General features: G+C 29.7%; 2 protein-coding genes and 1 pseudogene across 4 annotated transcripts; 1 reads left to right on the top strand and 2 right to left on the bottom strand.

Annotated features, from left to right (window-relative positions):
- LOC130980344 (tubby-like F-box protein 3) overlaps window positions 1-8,553 on the top strand; it is a 29,416-nt pseudogene extending 20,863 nt beyond the window's left edge.
- A 1,008-nt stretch (window positions 8,554-9,561) lies between these two features.
- On the bottom strand, window positions 9,562-14,170 carry LOC130979533 (probable ribose-5-phosphate isomerase 2). Of its 3 annotated transcripts, none has more exons than XM_057902993.1 (4): window positions 13,202-14,170; window positions 11,478-11,845; window positions 10,707-11,171; window positions 9,562-10,607 (listed from the first exon to the last, which is right to left on the bottom strand). In XM_057902993.1, exons 1-2 carry the CDS (start codon window positions 13,968-13,970, stop codon window positions 11,802-11,804), a joined length of 813 nt encoding a protein of 270 aa, XP_057758976.1. In that variant the 5' UTR covers window positions 13,971-14,170; the 3' UTR covers window positions 9,562-10,607; window positions 10,707-11,171; window positions 11,478-11,801. The 3 variants fall into 3 exon arrangements, with proteins under 3 accessions (XP_057758976.1, XP_057758975.1, XP_057758977.1); XM_057902992.1 differs by having other exon boundaries at window positions 11,478-11,698; XM_057902994.1 differs by having other exon boundaries at window positions 12,165-14,159.
- LOC130980343 (inactive beta-amylase 9-like) lies at window positions 9,822-10,319 on the bottom strand. The gene has a single exon (XM_057904036.1). The coding sequence runs from the start codon at window positions 10,317-10,319 to the stop codon at window positions 9,822-9,824; it is 498 nt and encodes a 165-aa protein (XP_057760019.1).
- Window positions 14,171-14,361: the final 191 nt, after the last annotated feature.

Raw genomic sequence — 14,361 nt, 5'->3', positions numbered from 1 at the left:
AAAACCTAAGAGATGAACAATGCTAATGGTCGAGTTGGTGAGAACTCAGGCTTGTTAATTGAAATTATAATAAAAATAAAAAGTGGTAAAATAAAATAATAGAATTTGAACCGATAATTCGTTCTGATTGGCGAATAACTTTTGCAGCCTGGTCCAAGGGAGCATAGCCTCCAGTGCTTTATAAGGCGCAACCGGTCCACCCAAACATACTATTTGTATCTTAGTTTATCTAATAGTGAGTATATGATAAAACTTTCAGTTTCTTTCGTTGAAAAACTTGAAAAACCTCTTCCATTTTATGTTTTAACAAGTGTATTAATTAGTGTTATGCACGTGATAAGATTGAAATTATAATTTTAAATTATTTTATTAAGATTAATTTAAATTATAATAATTTGATTAATAAAAATATAATATATTATGTATTATTTATTTTTTTTAATTTAGTATTAAATATATTAACTCTAAAATAGTTATTAATTGATTTTAGTAATCTATTTTTTTTAATAAATCAAACATATATACTCAATGTGACCATAAATAACTTAATAATACTTAGACCCACTAACAAATTTTTATATGTTGTTTTACTGTCAAGTAAGAACATATCAAAATTAGTTCAAAATAAATAATAAATTATTAGAGAATTCTAATGCACAAAATTCTCTAATAAACAATAAATAATTTAAACCTACTAAAAAACAACTCAACACTTTTCTTTGATGCCTGCAAAACATATAGCTGAAATAATATTATATCAATGTTAGTATACAATTTTACAATCATCGACCGTATTTACTATACATGACTCATTCTTAAAAGTTATTCTACACACGTGTGCAGTCGAAAGATAAATTACTGGACTTTATTTTATTTTTCTAAATTATTATAATTATGCATTATTCATTAAATGCTAATTGTAATATTTTAATATAATTATTGATAAAGATATTTTTCTGAAATAAATTTAGAAGAGAGAATAGTGCTTTCATTTTGAAGGAAAAATGAATTCATGAGAAATTGACACCTCACTTTTATTAGTTGATAATGTATTAAATATTGATTTTATATAATTATAATAAAAATATTTCTCTAAATTAGTATAATCATGCATTATTTTTTAAATGTTAATTGTAATATAATTATAATAAATATATTTTTCTAAAATAAATTTAGAAAAAAATAGTGATTTCATTTTAGAGAAAAAATGAATTCATGAGGAATTAACACCTCACTTTTATTAGTTGGAGAAAAAATTCAGTTTTAGTATATTTTGTCATTATTATACATTTTTCTCTAATCATATATCCGCTGTTTTTTTTTTCTTTGTTTCAGCATTTTAAACTTGGGTTTAACTTCTCGTAGTTCTCGCTTTTCAGTCATTCTATTAGATGTAGTTGATAACTATTGAAATTTTTCGATTAATATAGGAGAAAAATATATCATATGACAGAATCAATATGAGTATATTTTATTATTAAATAAATAAAGTTAATATAAAATAAAATTATACATAAAAAAGCAAAGAAAATAAAATTAAAATAGCAAAAGTGATAAAAAGATTATTTTTATAATTTTGTTTTGTCATTTTTATGTATAGACGATTAAAAAATAGTAAATTTTTAACTAAATTAATTTATATTTGTTGTATTCAATTTAAATAAGTAATAAATTATCTTATTTTAGATCCTAAGTTGTTTCATTTGGATGTTGCAATGTGAATATCACATTATTTTATTTATTCACTCTATGAACCGTTTTGTAACTTTATTTTAGTATCAATAGAATTTCACTACCTTTGAGTACTAAATCAAAATTCAAAATGAAACTGAAAAAAAAAAGTAAAGAGTATAAAATTATTGATTAAAAAACACTCTAAATAATAAAAAGTTAAATTAACTTTAATATTAAATTCATTAATACGATTTTAATTTTATATAATGGTTAGATAATAGATTATAGATTAGTAAAAGTAAAGGGAAGAATGACTTTAATTAGTATTTGATAAAATATTCATTTAGAATAATTAAAAAATATAAAATTATGATATTATTAAAAATAATACATTTTTATGTTAAAAAAATTATATTTAAATAAAATATTTATAAAATATAAAATTTAGAGTAACATAGTTTCATGAACGTTAATCATTAATCAATTATGAACTAACATAAAATTATAATATAATTTATGTATGAAAAAATAATCAATAATTAATATTAATAAATATAAAAATCATCCAAATACTTTAATTAAAAGTATGAGTGGTTAATTATTATTTATTATTAATAATATTTTGTTCATAACAAAAACTGAAAATATAATTATTCAGATTTAGATTTTAGAAAAATAAACGTATAAATAACAAATGATCTATTTTATCATGTATATTATAAATTAATGAATTAAATTAACTGATATAATGAATTATAATTAATTAATTGGTATAAATTATAATAAATTATATGATATTTAAAAAGAAAATAAAATGAATAAAAAAATAAAAAGAAATAGAAGAATAGAAGACTACAATAAAATAAATTGAATGTGAGCTTCTTCTTTTTTTACAAATTTTATATCACATCCGCTTCAATAATAATAAATAAAAATACATCAACTTAATATCTAAGAGAAAATAATGAGATAAAATCATAACACAATTCTAAAATAAAAGCTTAAATTAAACCATAATATTATTGCACAATACAAATTGAAAGTAATTTCACACTACAATATACCACACAAATAGGTAAATGATTTAAGCTTAATTACAGTTTTTTTTTAATTTATGCATATACATGAAAACACCATGGTCTATAAAGGCTTAATGGATAACATATCATATATTGCTCTGAATGATAAGCACGGGAATTGAAGAGTGTGTGCTGATTTGTGTCAATGATAGTTGCCTTCTTGTGACGACGCTTCATAGGAAGAAAAAAATTGTTGTAAAAGCTACCCAATGAAAGAGTAATTGGTAAATGAATGATATTTTTTTCTAGCATATATGGTCTTTTATAGTGGTAAAATAAAAATGGAAGGAATAAAATTTTTTATTTTTATATTAGAAATAGAATTTGATATTTATCCTAATAAAATTAAATAACTAATTAGTTATATTTAAATAAATAAAATAAATTAAATAAAAATATTTTTAAGAATTAATCAAATCAATTAGTCAATACAAATAATTAGCATAATTAATTTTATTTGATTTATTGAATTCAAAAAATAAATTAAAAAATAATTAATTGAATTAATTAGTTGATATAATTAATTTATTATAATTGATTGAATTTAATGAATTAAAAAAATAAATAGGAAAACATAGGAGACAATGATTTTTTTAACTAAATTAATATGTATTTATTGTATTTAATCAGTATAAGTAACAAATCATTTATGTTATTATGTACCTTATAAATTAATGAATTAAAATAATTGATATAATAAATTACAATTATTTGATTGATATAAATTATAATAAATCGTGTGATATTTAAATACCTAATCAAATCAATTAGTTGATGTAATTAATTTACTGTAATAAATTGTATTCAATGAGTTATAAAAAATAAATTAAGAAACATACTAAAAAGTATGCCATGCCCATCGTGGAGTGCAGAAATTTAATTTTTATATAATAAAAATATACATTCTTATATATATTATAGAAATATGATTTGATTCCATTAACTTGCTTATTTTTTTTAACTTTCCACCTATATTCAGCATGGAATTTTAATTTTTTTAAAATAAATTTAGAAGAGAGAATAGTATTTTCATTTTGGAGAGAAAATAATTCATGAAGAATTGACACGTCACTTTCATTAGTTGATAATACATTAAATATTAATTTTATATAATTATAATAAATATATTTTTCTAAATTAGTATAATCATACATTATTCATTAAATGTTAATTGTAATATAAATATAGTAAAGATATTTTTCTAAAATAAATTTAGAAGAGAGAATAGTGCTTTCATTTTAGAAGAAAAATGAATTTATGAAAAGTTGACAAACTCACTTCAATTAGTTAGAAAAAATACAATTTTAGTATATTAAGTAGAAGTATATTATTATTATTATTATTATTATTATTATTATTATTATTTTTAAATATATTTTCGATTGATAATTGATAAGTAGTTTAATAATGTATTAAATATGAATTGTATATAATTATAATAAAGATATTTTCCTAAAGTATAATTATGCATTATTCATTAAATGCATTCATTTTGGAGGAAAAATGAATTCATGAGAATTTCACACCTCACTCTCATTAGTTGAGAAAAAAATCCAATTTTAATATATTAAGTAGATTATATAAATAGAAATACTTGCTAAGTATATATAAAAGAGGAGATATATAATTATATATAATATAATTGCTATATATGTAACAAATATAAATTGTTATAATTATAGAGACTTACTATAATTATATTAAATTTAATCATGAATGTAAATAAATAAAAGTGATAATAATTAATATTATTTTTTTATATTTAATATTTACCGTAAATATAAAAAATATTAAGAAAAAAAGTAGATACTAACTTTATTTTATTTATTTTATGTCATGGATTTCTTTACTAAAATTAATGGAGGAAAAAAATTTTTATGATTATATATCAATCTCAATCACAATAAATAAGATGAATCAATTGAGCAACTAACAAATTTAACGGGTAAATGTTATTTTCCATTTATGAAAAAAATGAAGTAACATGCATACGTATATTAATATAGGAAGAATATATACTCACAACTTTAAAATCTTAAAAATATTTAATTGTATTATCCTTCAAGTCAAAAAATTCATTCTTTATTTTCATTAAATATTTATATTAATTTAATTAGATGAGTATTTTAATAAAAGAAAAGATTATTATTATTATTATTATTATTATTATTATTATTATTATTATTGAATAATAACGATAATTATCGTTATTAATATTAAATTGGTTATTAATATATATATATATATATATATATATATATATATATATATTGAATTATCATTAATATTAAATTATATATATATAATTTTGTTGCTTTTACAATCGTTATAATATTTTCTTTTATTTGTTAACTAATTAAACTTGGTTATTTATATTAAATATATGTAATGATTTCTAAAAATTAATCATATAATTATCATTATTAATAACCAATTATTAATAATTAATTTATATTTTTTTAAAATATAATTTTCTATCTTTATTATTATTATTATTATTATTATTATTATTATTATTATTATTATATATAGGTCACTATTAAAATAATAACTTGTCACTAATAAAATTTTAGAATAATAAATAAAAAATAGAATTATATCAATATAATTAAAATCAATATAATTAAAATAGTTAAAAATATTTTTGATTGATAATTAGGTTAGTAATACATTAATTATTAATTTTATATAATTATAATAGAGATATTTTTTTAAATTAGTATAATTATAAATTATTCATTAAATGCTAAGTATACTATTGTTATATAATTATAATTAAAATAATTTTCTGAAATAAATTTAAAAAAGATTAATATAATTATAATAAAGAGATTATCTTAAATTAGTATAATTATGTATCATTCATTAAATATTAATTATAATCTAATTATATCAATTAAAGATAATTTTTAAAAATAAATTTAAAAGAGAGAAATAGTGCAATCATTTTGGAAGAAAATATATTCACGAGAAAATGACACCTCACTATCATAAGTTGGAGAAAAACCCAGTTTTAGTATATTAAGTAGATAGATTAGTATAAATTATATAACATTTAAAAAGAAAATAAAATGAATAAGAAAAAAATAAAAATAAATAAAATAGATAGAAGACTACAATAAAATAAATTGAATGTGAGAGTTTTTTTTTGGTACATTTCATATCGCATCCGTTTCATAATACAGTTCTAAAGTAAAAGCTTAAATTAGAACATAATATCATTACACAACACATATAGAAAGTAATTTCACACTACAATATACCACAAACAGGTAAATGACTTAAATTTAAATACGAAACAATTTTTATTTATGCATACATGATAACACCATGGTCTATAAATACTTCATAGATAACATATCTTATATAGCTATGAATGATGAGCACGAAAGTTGGAGAGTGTGGTAGTTTGTGTCCACGATAGTTGCCTTCTTGCAACGACGTCTCATAGGAAGAAAAAGAATTGTTGTAAAGACTATCAAATGAAAGAATAATTAGTAAACGAATGATATTTTCTTCTAGCATACATGGTCTTTTAAAGTGGTAAAATAAAAATAGAAGAAATTAAATTTTATATATTTATAGTAGGAATAGAATTTGATATTTATCCTAATAAAATTATTATTATTATCAATATAAATGGATTAATAACTTGCCACTAATAAAATCATTGAATAATGAATAAGAATTAGAAGGATATCAATATAATTAAAATGAATATAATTAAAATGTTTAAAAATATTTTCGATTGATAATTAGTTTAATAATGCATTAAATATTGATTTTATATAATTATAACAAAGATATTTTCCTAAATTAGTATAATTATGCATTATTCATTAAAATAATTAAAAATATTTTTGATTAATAATTGATAAGTAGTTTAATAATGCATTAAATATTGATTTTATATAATTATAATAAAGATGTTTTCCTAAATTAATATAATTATGTATTTATTCATTAAATGCACTCATTTTGGGAGGGGAGGAGGGGAAATGGGTTCACAAGAAAGTGATACCTCACTTTCATTAGTTGGGAGAAAATCCAATTTTAGTATATTAAGTAGATATCTAAATATTCTAACTCTTTAAGTGTGTATGTTCTTTGGCTATTTTCTCTCCAATTCAGCACTATCTGAAGATGGGAAGTTCCTTTTGGCTGCACGAAATGCAGACGTCCCACCTGCACAGATTATATCATCTGTCAAAGGGAAGCAACACCTATGTTGGAAAACTGAGGTGATGTTTCTAATCATGAAACATGAGAATTCATTATTTTCTTCCTTATTAGTGTGAATACTTACACCTTTTTCTTCCCCTTTAATAAGATCATTCACAATCTATGATGGCCAGCCTCCCCATGCCCGAGCAAAGATTACAAAAAGTCGCTCCACCAAACAAGTTGCACCCAAGGTTCCTACAGGCTCACATATCATATGAATTGAATGTGCTAGGCTCTAGGTAAGCATTATGTACTATGCAACTATCTTCTTTGGATTAACTCAATTCTTAAACTAAAACATTTTATCCAAGTAGTGGAAGATTTTGCTGAAAATCTATTTGCTTATTGTGTACTTTTCTACCTCAATATGGCAAGCAGGGGGCCTAGGAGAATGAACTGCATCATGGATTCCCTTCATGCTTCTGCAATTGAACCGGGAGGGGTGGCCCCTACACAGACCGAGTTTTCCCTCAGCAATGCAGATATGTTCCCCACATTCCCTTTTTTTTGACAAATCTCTTTCTGGACCCCTGGCTGATCAAAAGGATGGGGTTCTGGTGTTAAAAAACAAGGTGCCCAGGTGGCACGAGCAGCTGCAGTGTTGGTGCTTGAACTTTCATGGGCGGGTGACAATTGCTTCCGTTGGTGGCTTCCCCAGAAAATGGACCTGCTGGACCAGAACATGATAAGATCATACTCCAATTTGGAAAAGTTGGGAAGGATCTGTTTACAATGGCATTTCAGGCATTTGCAATCTGCCTCAGCAGCTTTGATACCAAGATTGCATGTGAATGACATTTGAACAGGTACACATTTGAAAGCAAACCCCAATATGTAAAAACTCAAATATGGCTGAGATGATACATAAACGAATAGAAAGACAGAGAAGCTAAAGGAGTTTTAATAGTGTTACTACTATCTTATTGCCAATATTATGAAATTCCCGGCTGGGAGGTTTGTTGTGTATTATCCTATTTCTGGTATTAATAATGGTGACCAAATTTATCTAATGAACAAAAACGATTGAGCATTGTCTTACTTTTTTCTGTTAACTTAAATATAATAATTTAGGATTTATGGTTTTAGCCATGTCCACCAATTACTGTATAGGAGAACATCGTTGCATGAAATTTTTTTCTGGGTACTGCTTTCTTTGATGTCTAGGTTTTTTCAGTTTGCTAATTGATGTGCTTGCTTCTTGTTCTTTCCAGCTCTCAGCCATATTGATATTGCTATGGTGCTGGAGAAGCTAGATTTGAATCCCACTTGGTGGGAATCTATCTCTAGAAAACCGTTTGGTAAAGGTGATTGTTGGTTGGTGTTGAAACAGAGTTTGAATGGATGAGTTTCACTTGGTTCCTGGGATCACAAGCTTCTGGGGAAGGTCACAACATCAGATGAAATTGTAATGTTCCAATGTTGAATCCAGTTCTCCATGTAAATAAATTTAATTCTTTTTTTTTTAACTCTTTATTTCCTTACAATTTGCCCTCCATTTGGTTGTTTATGCAATACAGTGGTGGTATCTGTTGAGATTATTATGTAAGTAGGAGTAACTGCTGCAACTTTGGATAGCCCTGACTTCATCCTCTCATATGAACATATTAAGTGTGCAAAAGCACAATTTCAAAAAGTTGTTTCCTCTACTTTGATGTTATGCCTTAGAAACTCTTGGCTGAGAAATAGCAATGAGTTATCAAGAGCATTAAAGAATTCAGCTCTTTTCATTATGTAGTTGGCTACTTAATAATATATTATGAACTTTGTTGTGAAAGGCAACTATTCAACATGTTCAGATTACAACCATTACATTATGCTTATCAAAACATCAATAAAAGCAGTTAACATGCAAATAAGACAGACATGGGGAGACAGACAAACTTTGGTTTTCAAAATGAGTCGAGTCCATCGGGATGACCTGTTTTAACTACTTTTTTTTTTTGTTTCCCACGGTATCCCCCAACCCGACAGGTCAAGGACTAATCCGCCGCGGTACTGAGCTCCATTTAAGGGTTTGCCGCTGGCCAATGGGTTGCTGCATGCACAAGGCGGGATTCGAACTCCCGACACTTGCTTAAGCGGACTAGTTAGTTTTAACTACTTTAAATAGGCGGATTTTTGCTCAAAAATAGGTTTGTAAAAATGAAATCTTTAATGGGTCTAACCTGATTAACCCATATTGGGTTGGCCATTTTGTCCATTTGACACTCCTATTTGCTACCTACAGAGACATGCCAGAAAAATTTCTCTTGGTGCTTCTCACTCTGACTCTCTGAGTCAGTGTTCATCTGCAACCTTCTCTTCTTCTATAAGCTTCCCTGTAATAGATTGAGATTGTTATGGACCTTAAATCTAAGTCTAATTCATTGGATAACATTGTCATGTCATGGCTATCACAAGTGCTTCTCCCTTCTTTGTAAAAGTATTGCTCCCTCCTCACCTTCCCAGTAGAGAAATGTTATTTGAATCCCCAAAAATACATCCAACAAAATGTTGAGGTGAAAAAAGAAGATTTTGTATTAGAGTGAAGATCACATCAAAATCAAACACATTATGAATGAGAGAGAGAAAGTAACCACATTAGTGAAGATAAAGTATTACTTCTACCATATAAAATGTTTTTAAGCCAAATAATAATATATTGACTAGCAAGGTCATTTGCCATTCACCTTGACTATTTTACAAGACACATAATTGTCATGGAACTAGGCTTGTTGAGGTTATAATAAATAGGCAACCTCGCTCACTCATCTTACAAAATAAGCTGTCCTCAAATCTGTTGCAGGAATAATAAATTGGTATATATACATGAGACTATCAACATCGCAAAAGGTACAATAATGGTTAGGCTGCTTGCATGCTAACGCTTGATTCTTGGCTCGTAATCATAGATTGAGTGCCTTCTTCTTCTCCGGCAATTGGTAGATCATCAGAGTGCAGTTCCGGTTGATTAAGGCTCCTCACAAATTCAGTGAATGATGGAAAATGATCTGGAGAAAAGAAATATGCTCCCATTCTTTGATATGTGAACAAGTCCAATACATTATCTCCACCTAAATTCTTCTTGATTTGTTCAAAACCTCCCAGAACTTGCACGCCATGCTTTTTGCAAGCTGCCATGATTTGTGCAAGAAGCAACTCAGGGCTTGAACGGGTTTCATTTGGCTGGTATGCATCGGACAGGTCCATTCCAGGTAGTATCATTTTGCACGAGTTCCTAGCAAACAACTCGGCCACTGGCTCATACCCGTCCCCCTTAGCCGTGTTATAGAACCCTGCTGTTAGCTCGGAAGGATGGGATCTAGTTCCATACCAAAGAGTGCATAAGTGGGATTTTTCCATACACTGTCACTCCAGTGTCGAAGAAGCTAATGAAAGGATGCTATCTCCATGAGCCATAAGCTGTTTGGAATACCATGAAAGAAAGAAGTCCCCGTATGGAGACTCCCAAGAAGCCCCATCCGTGAAGAAACCGGAGAACGGTGGCTGATCATAGGTAATGAGAACGCTAAGCATGTTTTGGTCATAACACTGGAACTTCCCAACTCCTTGAGTTTTACCATCACTTGAGAGATGATGGTGAGATGGATAACGTAGCTCGCCATCTGGTCCTAAACCCATCGATATGCCCTGCAATATTTAAAGATATTGATTACAACCTTATCAACCATACATACTAATCTTAAATTGGATATTTGATCACATAGTTGTCGGATCCAAAAGTCTTACAGTAATTGTAGAGCCCATGAAGGGAGAGAACGAAGACTTGAAGCTCTAGCAGAAACTCTGATACACTTGAATTGGAGTCTTCCCATCAACTGCCAGCGACAGGCACTCTTTGTAATGCTGTCCTGACCGATCCTTGAAGTAAATATTGGGTTGAGACTTGCCAATCCGGGTAACCCAATTGGGCAAGGGGATATTGGGTTTTGTAGATCCATGAAAGCAAAGTGTCACATGGAGCTTAAGACCCACCTTCTGAACCATCTCAGCAATAGCAAGATAGCCAGACCAGTCATATTTTCCTGCAGCATCTTTCTCAACAATTCCCCACCAAACAGGGAGCTCAACACCTTCAACTCCTAATAACTTCAAAGCTTTTAGACCAGCTGCAATTGCTCTAGCATGGTTTAGTGAATTGCAGTCTTTAGAAACTGCATCTAAAGGCAGACCCACAAATAATCTTACACCATCCTGCATCATATTATCTTAGCCATGTCAGTTTCTTTTTAATCCTTGACCTTGAACATCATATAACAACACCTAATGCATTTAGTTTGACCCAACATGTAACATGAGATTTGAAATGATGCAAACAAATCATAGCAAGAACTTCAACAATATATTATACAGGGATAGCTCTACTAATTAGCATAAAATCCAGATGAAGAGAGAATATCTTATCCACATTTAGCCCATACAAAACACTCTAGTCTTTGATTCTCATGGTTTTCAGTTTTCATTAATAAAAAAATCTAGGTTAATGTAAGAAAACCATACCCATTCTGAAAACAATCAAGCTTCTTCCCCATCTTCTAAGCCTGAGGTTCCCCTCAAACACTGCAGCAGTAGTAGGTCTTCTCCTCATGCGCCACCTTCAGCTTCAAGTTGTGCTGCTAGCATGCATGTTCAGACAACTTGTGATGCCACTGCTGTTGTTGGTGGGTCGCCTCCCCCCTCCTTGGTGTCAAATTCTGCTGTTACATTGCAGTCTCGGGCTCCTGGATCCAAACGTCACAACCAAAAAGCTGTTCAAGCGCAAGAGGAAGAAGGGCTTGCAGATGAGTATAGATATGATATTTGGGGTGAGCATTTTTCTGGATTTCACTTGTTAGGTCCAAAAAATGTTACTTCCATGAAGTCCAGTCCTGCAGAAAATAATTTTGACAGCTTCTTTGTAAGGGGCCCTCGAACCCTCATGACAAATTCTCAAGAAGGCTAGTAAGTTGAAAACCGTTATTTCACACTTTCTTGCCTAGTCTATGTTGAAAAAATGAATAGAAATAAAGGATTATATCTCTCATGGCTTCCCACATGCACATCCATTGTCATCTCTGTGTAAAAGGCACTCAATTATGTGAATATGTTAACGAAATCAGTATCTGCAATCCTATAATTCCAGAGAATAAAACTTGGAAATGGACCATATGGAGAATCTACTTGAACATGTCAAGTATAGATTTTTACCGGCATACCCTGCCAATGATTGGTGAAAATCCAAGTAGATTTTCTGATTGAGATTTGGCAGGATTGACTCTCAAAAAACATGAAAGCTGAAACCTCCCAACAGCTTCTGCATGTTTGGACTGAAGTTGCTGTTCAGATCCATGTTAAAAATATTATTGTCCTTTACTTGATCTCGTTGGTGATATGTTATCCATCATAGCATATTTGGCATGCAAGCCATAGTGGAAGCCAATGCTAAACAAGCATGTATAAGCCAATATCCAAATAATTACACTTAAAATCTAAAAAGAGAAAAAAGCAAAGAAAAATGAAACTTTTATGAGCCATAACCAATCACATCAACTATTAACTATTGAGTACTTTGACTATTAATACACGCCTTAAACTAAATTTAAAATAAAAAATGGTATGAGGATGCAAAGTTGTACAAATTGCTGATGTAACAAACAATATGAGGTAGTAGTAGAGTTACTACAAGATCTATGGTCTATTCAATTGGTCATTGCAGTAACCAGTAATTGAATCACTCGGAAAGAAGTGGTCCATAATATTATCTTATCATTCTACCACGTACAGATTATGTAGTTGGCTACTTAATAGTAGTAGAGTTACTTACATAATCTATGGTCTATTCAGCTCTTTTCATTATGTAGTTGGCTACTTAATAATATATTATGAACTTTGTTGTGAAAGGCAACTATTCAACATGTTCAGATTACAACCATTACATTATGCTTATCAAAACATCAATAAAAGCAGTTAACATGCAAATAAGACAGACATGTGCTTGCTTGCTCAAACTAGGTCAAAAATAACAAAATTGGCGGAGAAATTAAGATATTTTCTCCAGCAATTGCAACTACACCAGATATCGTATGTTAGAAGCCCCCAAAGGGCTCCCCAAATGTCAAAGCATCAACCTTGACGAATTAAACTACCTCCCTGATTATTCCAATTTTGCCTACATTATTGTTCATGTCATTTAATGGTGTTTGAATTAAGCTACTACTTATTCTTGACAGTTAGGCCAAGTTCACCTGCAACAATAACAGTGGTAGCCATGTCAATGAACATTCCATGCTCCACAACACCGGCGATTTGCAGAATGGAATCGCTGGCAGCCTTCAAATCCCCAATACTCTGCTTGAAATACAAATCAATGATATAGTTGCCATTATCAGTGACATAAGGCTCAGCCTTTTCGCCCAAAGTTCTGAGCTTTGCAACGCAACCAGATTCCTGAAAGAGATTCTGAAGCCTGGAAGCAGTGAACTTCCAACAAAATTGAATAACTTCAACGGGCATAGCCAAACCGCTACCACCAATATAGTTAACGAGTTTGGACTCATCGACGATTACAACGAACTTCTTGCAAGCACCTTCAACCATCTTCTCCCTCAAGAGGGAGCCACCGCGGCCCTTGACGAGGTTAAGGTAAGGATCAACCTCGTCGGCGCCGTCAATGGCGAGATCAACGACGGGGTGAGAGTCCAGATCCGACAAGGGGATCCCGAGAGAGAGGGCTTGCTCGTGCGTCTTCTTGGAAGTGGGGATTCCGACGATGTCCTTGAGCTTGCCCTGACGGAGAAGCTTGCCGATTCGGTCGACGGCGTGTTTGGCAGTGGAGCCGGTTCCGAGGCCGAGAACCATACCGGATTCGATGTACTCGACGGCTTTGTAGGCGGCGATTTTCTTCAAATCGTCTTGGGTGAGAATGAGCTGAGAGAGAGAGGAAGAGGGGAGAAGAAGGCCAGCTTCCATGGCTGCTTTCTCCGAGGCAATGAAATGGGCGCAGGGGATTGGCATTGAATTGGGTTTGGGGGGAAATGAATGAATGTGAATGTGTGGTGGTGAGTGAATGTGTGAAGATAGGGTTCGTGTGGAAGAGAAGAGAAATGAGAAGAGAAGAGAAGAGAAGAGAAGAGAGGTGGAGAGGGCTTGTTTGGTTGTGGGGGTTTATATATTGACAGAAAAAAACAGAGGAAGGGGATGCAAGTGGAAGTGTGTCTTACGCAACCTTTTGTCTCACGTTTACCGGTTTCAAAGAAAAAGTGCGTGCGAGAGTTCCACACCTTTATATATGATGTTACCCCCAATTCTTCTTTATCCATTTTCAAAATCTCTTCTTTCATTCAGATACTTCATTTCCTGTGTTAATTATCTCGGAAATTTCGAGTGGGTTTTTCTGATTCATTTT

This window comes from Arachis stenosperma, chromosome 5, assembly GCF_014773155.1.
Source record: "Arachis stenosperma cultivar V10309 chromosome 5, arast.V10309.gnm1.PFL2, whole genome shotgun sequence".
Taxonomy (NCBI): Eukaryota; Viridiplantae; Streptophyta; class Magnoliopsida; order Fabales; family Fabaceae; genus Arachis; species Arachis stenosperma.
Note: the sequence above shows the minus strand (reverse complement) of the source record. Positions and strands in the feature narration are given on the sequence as shown.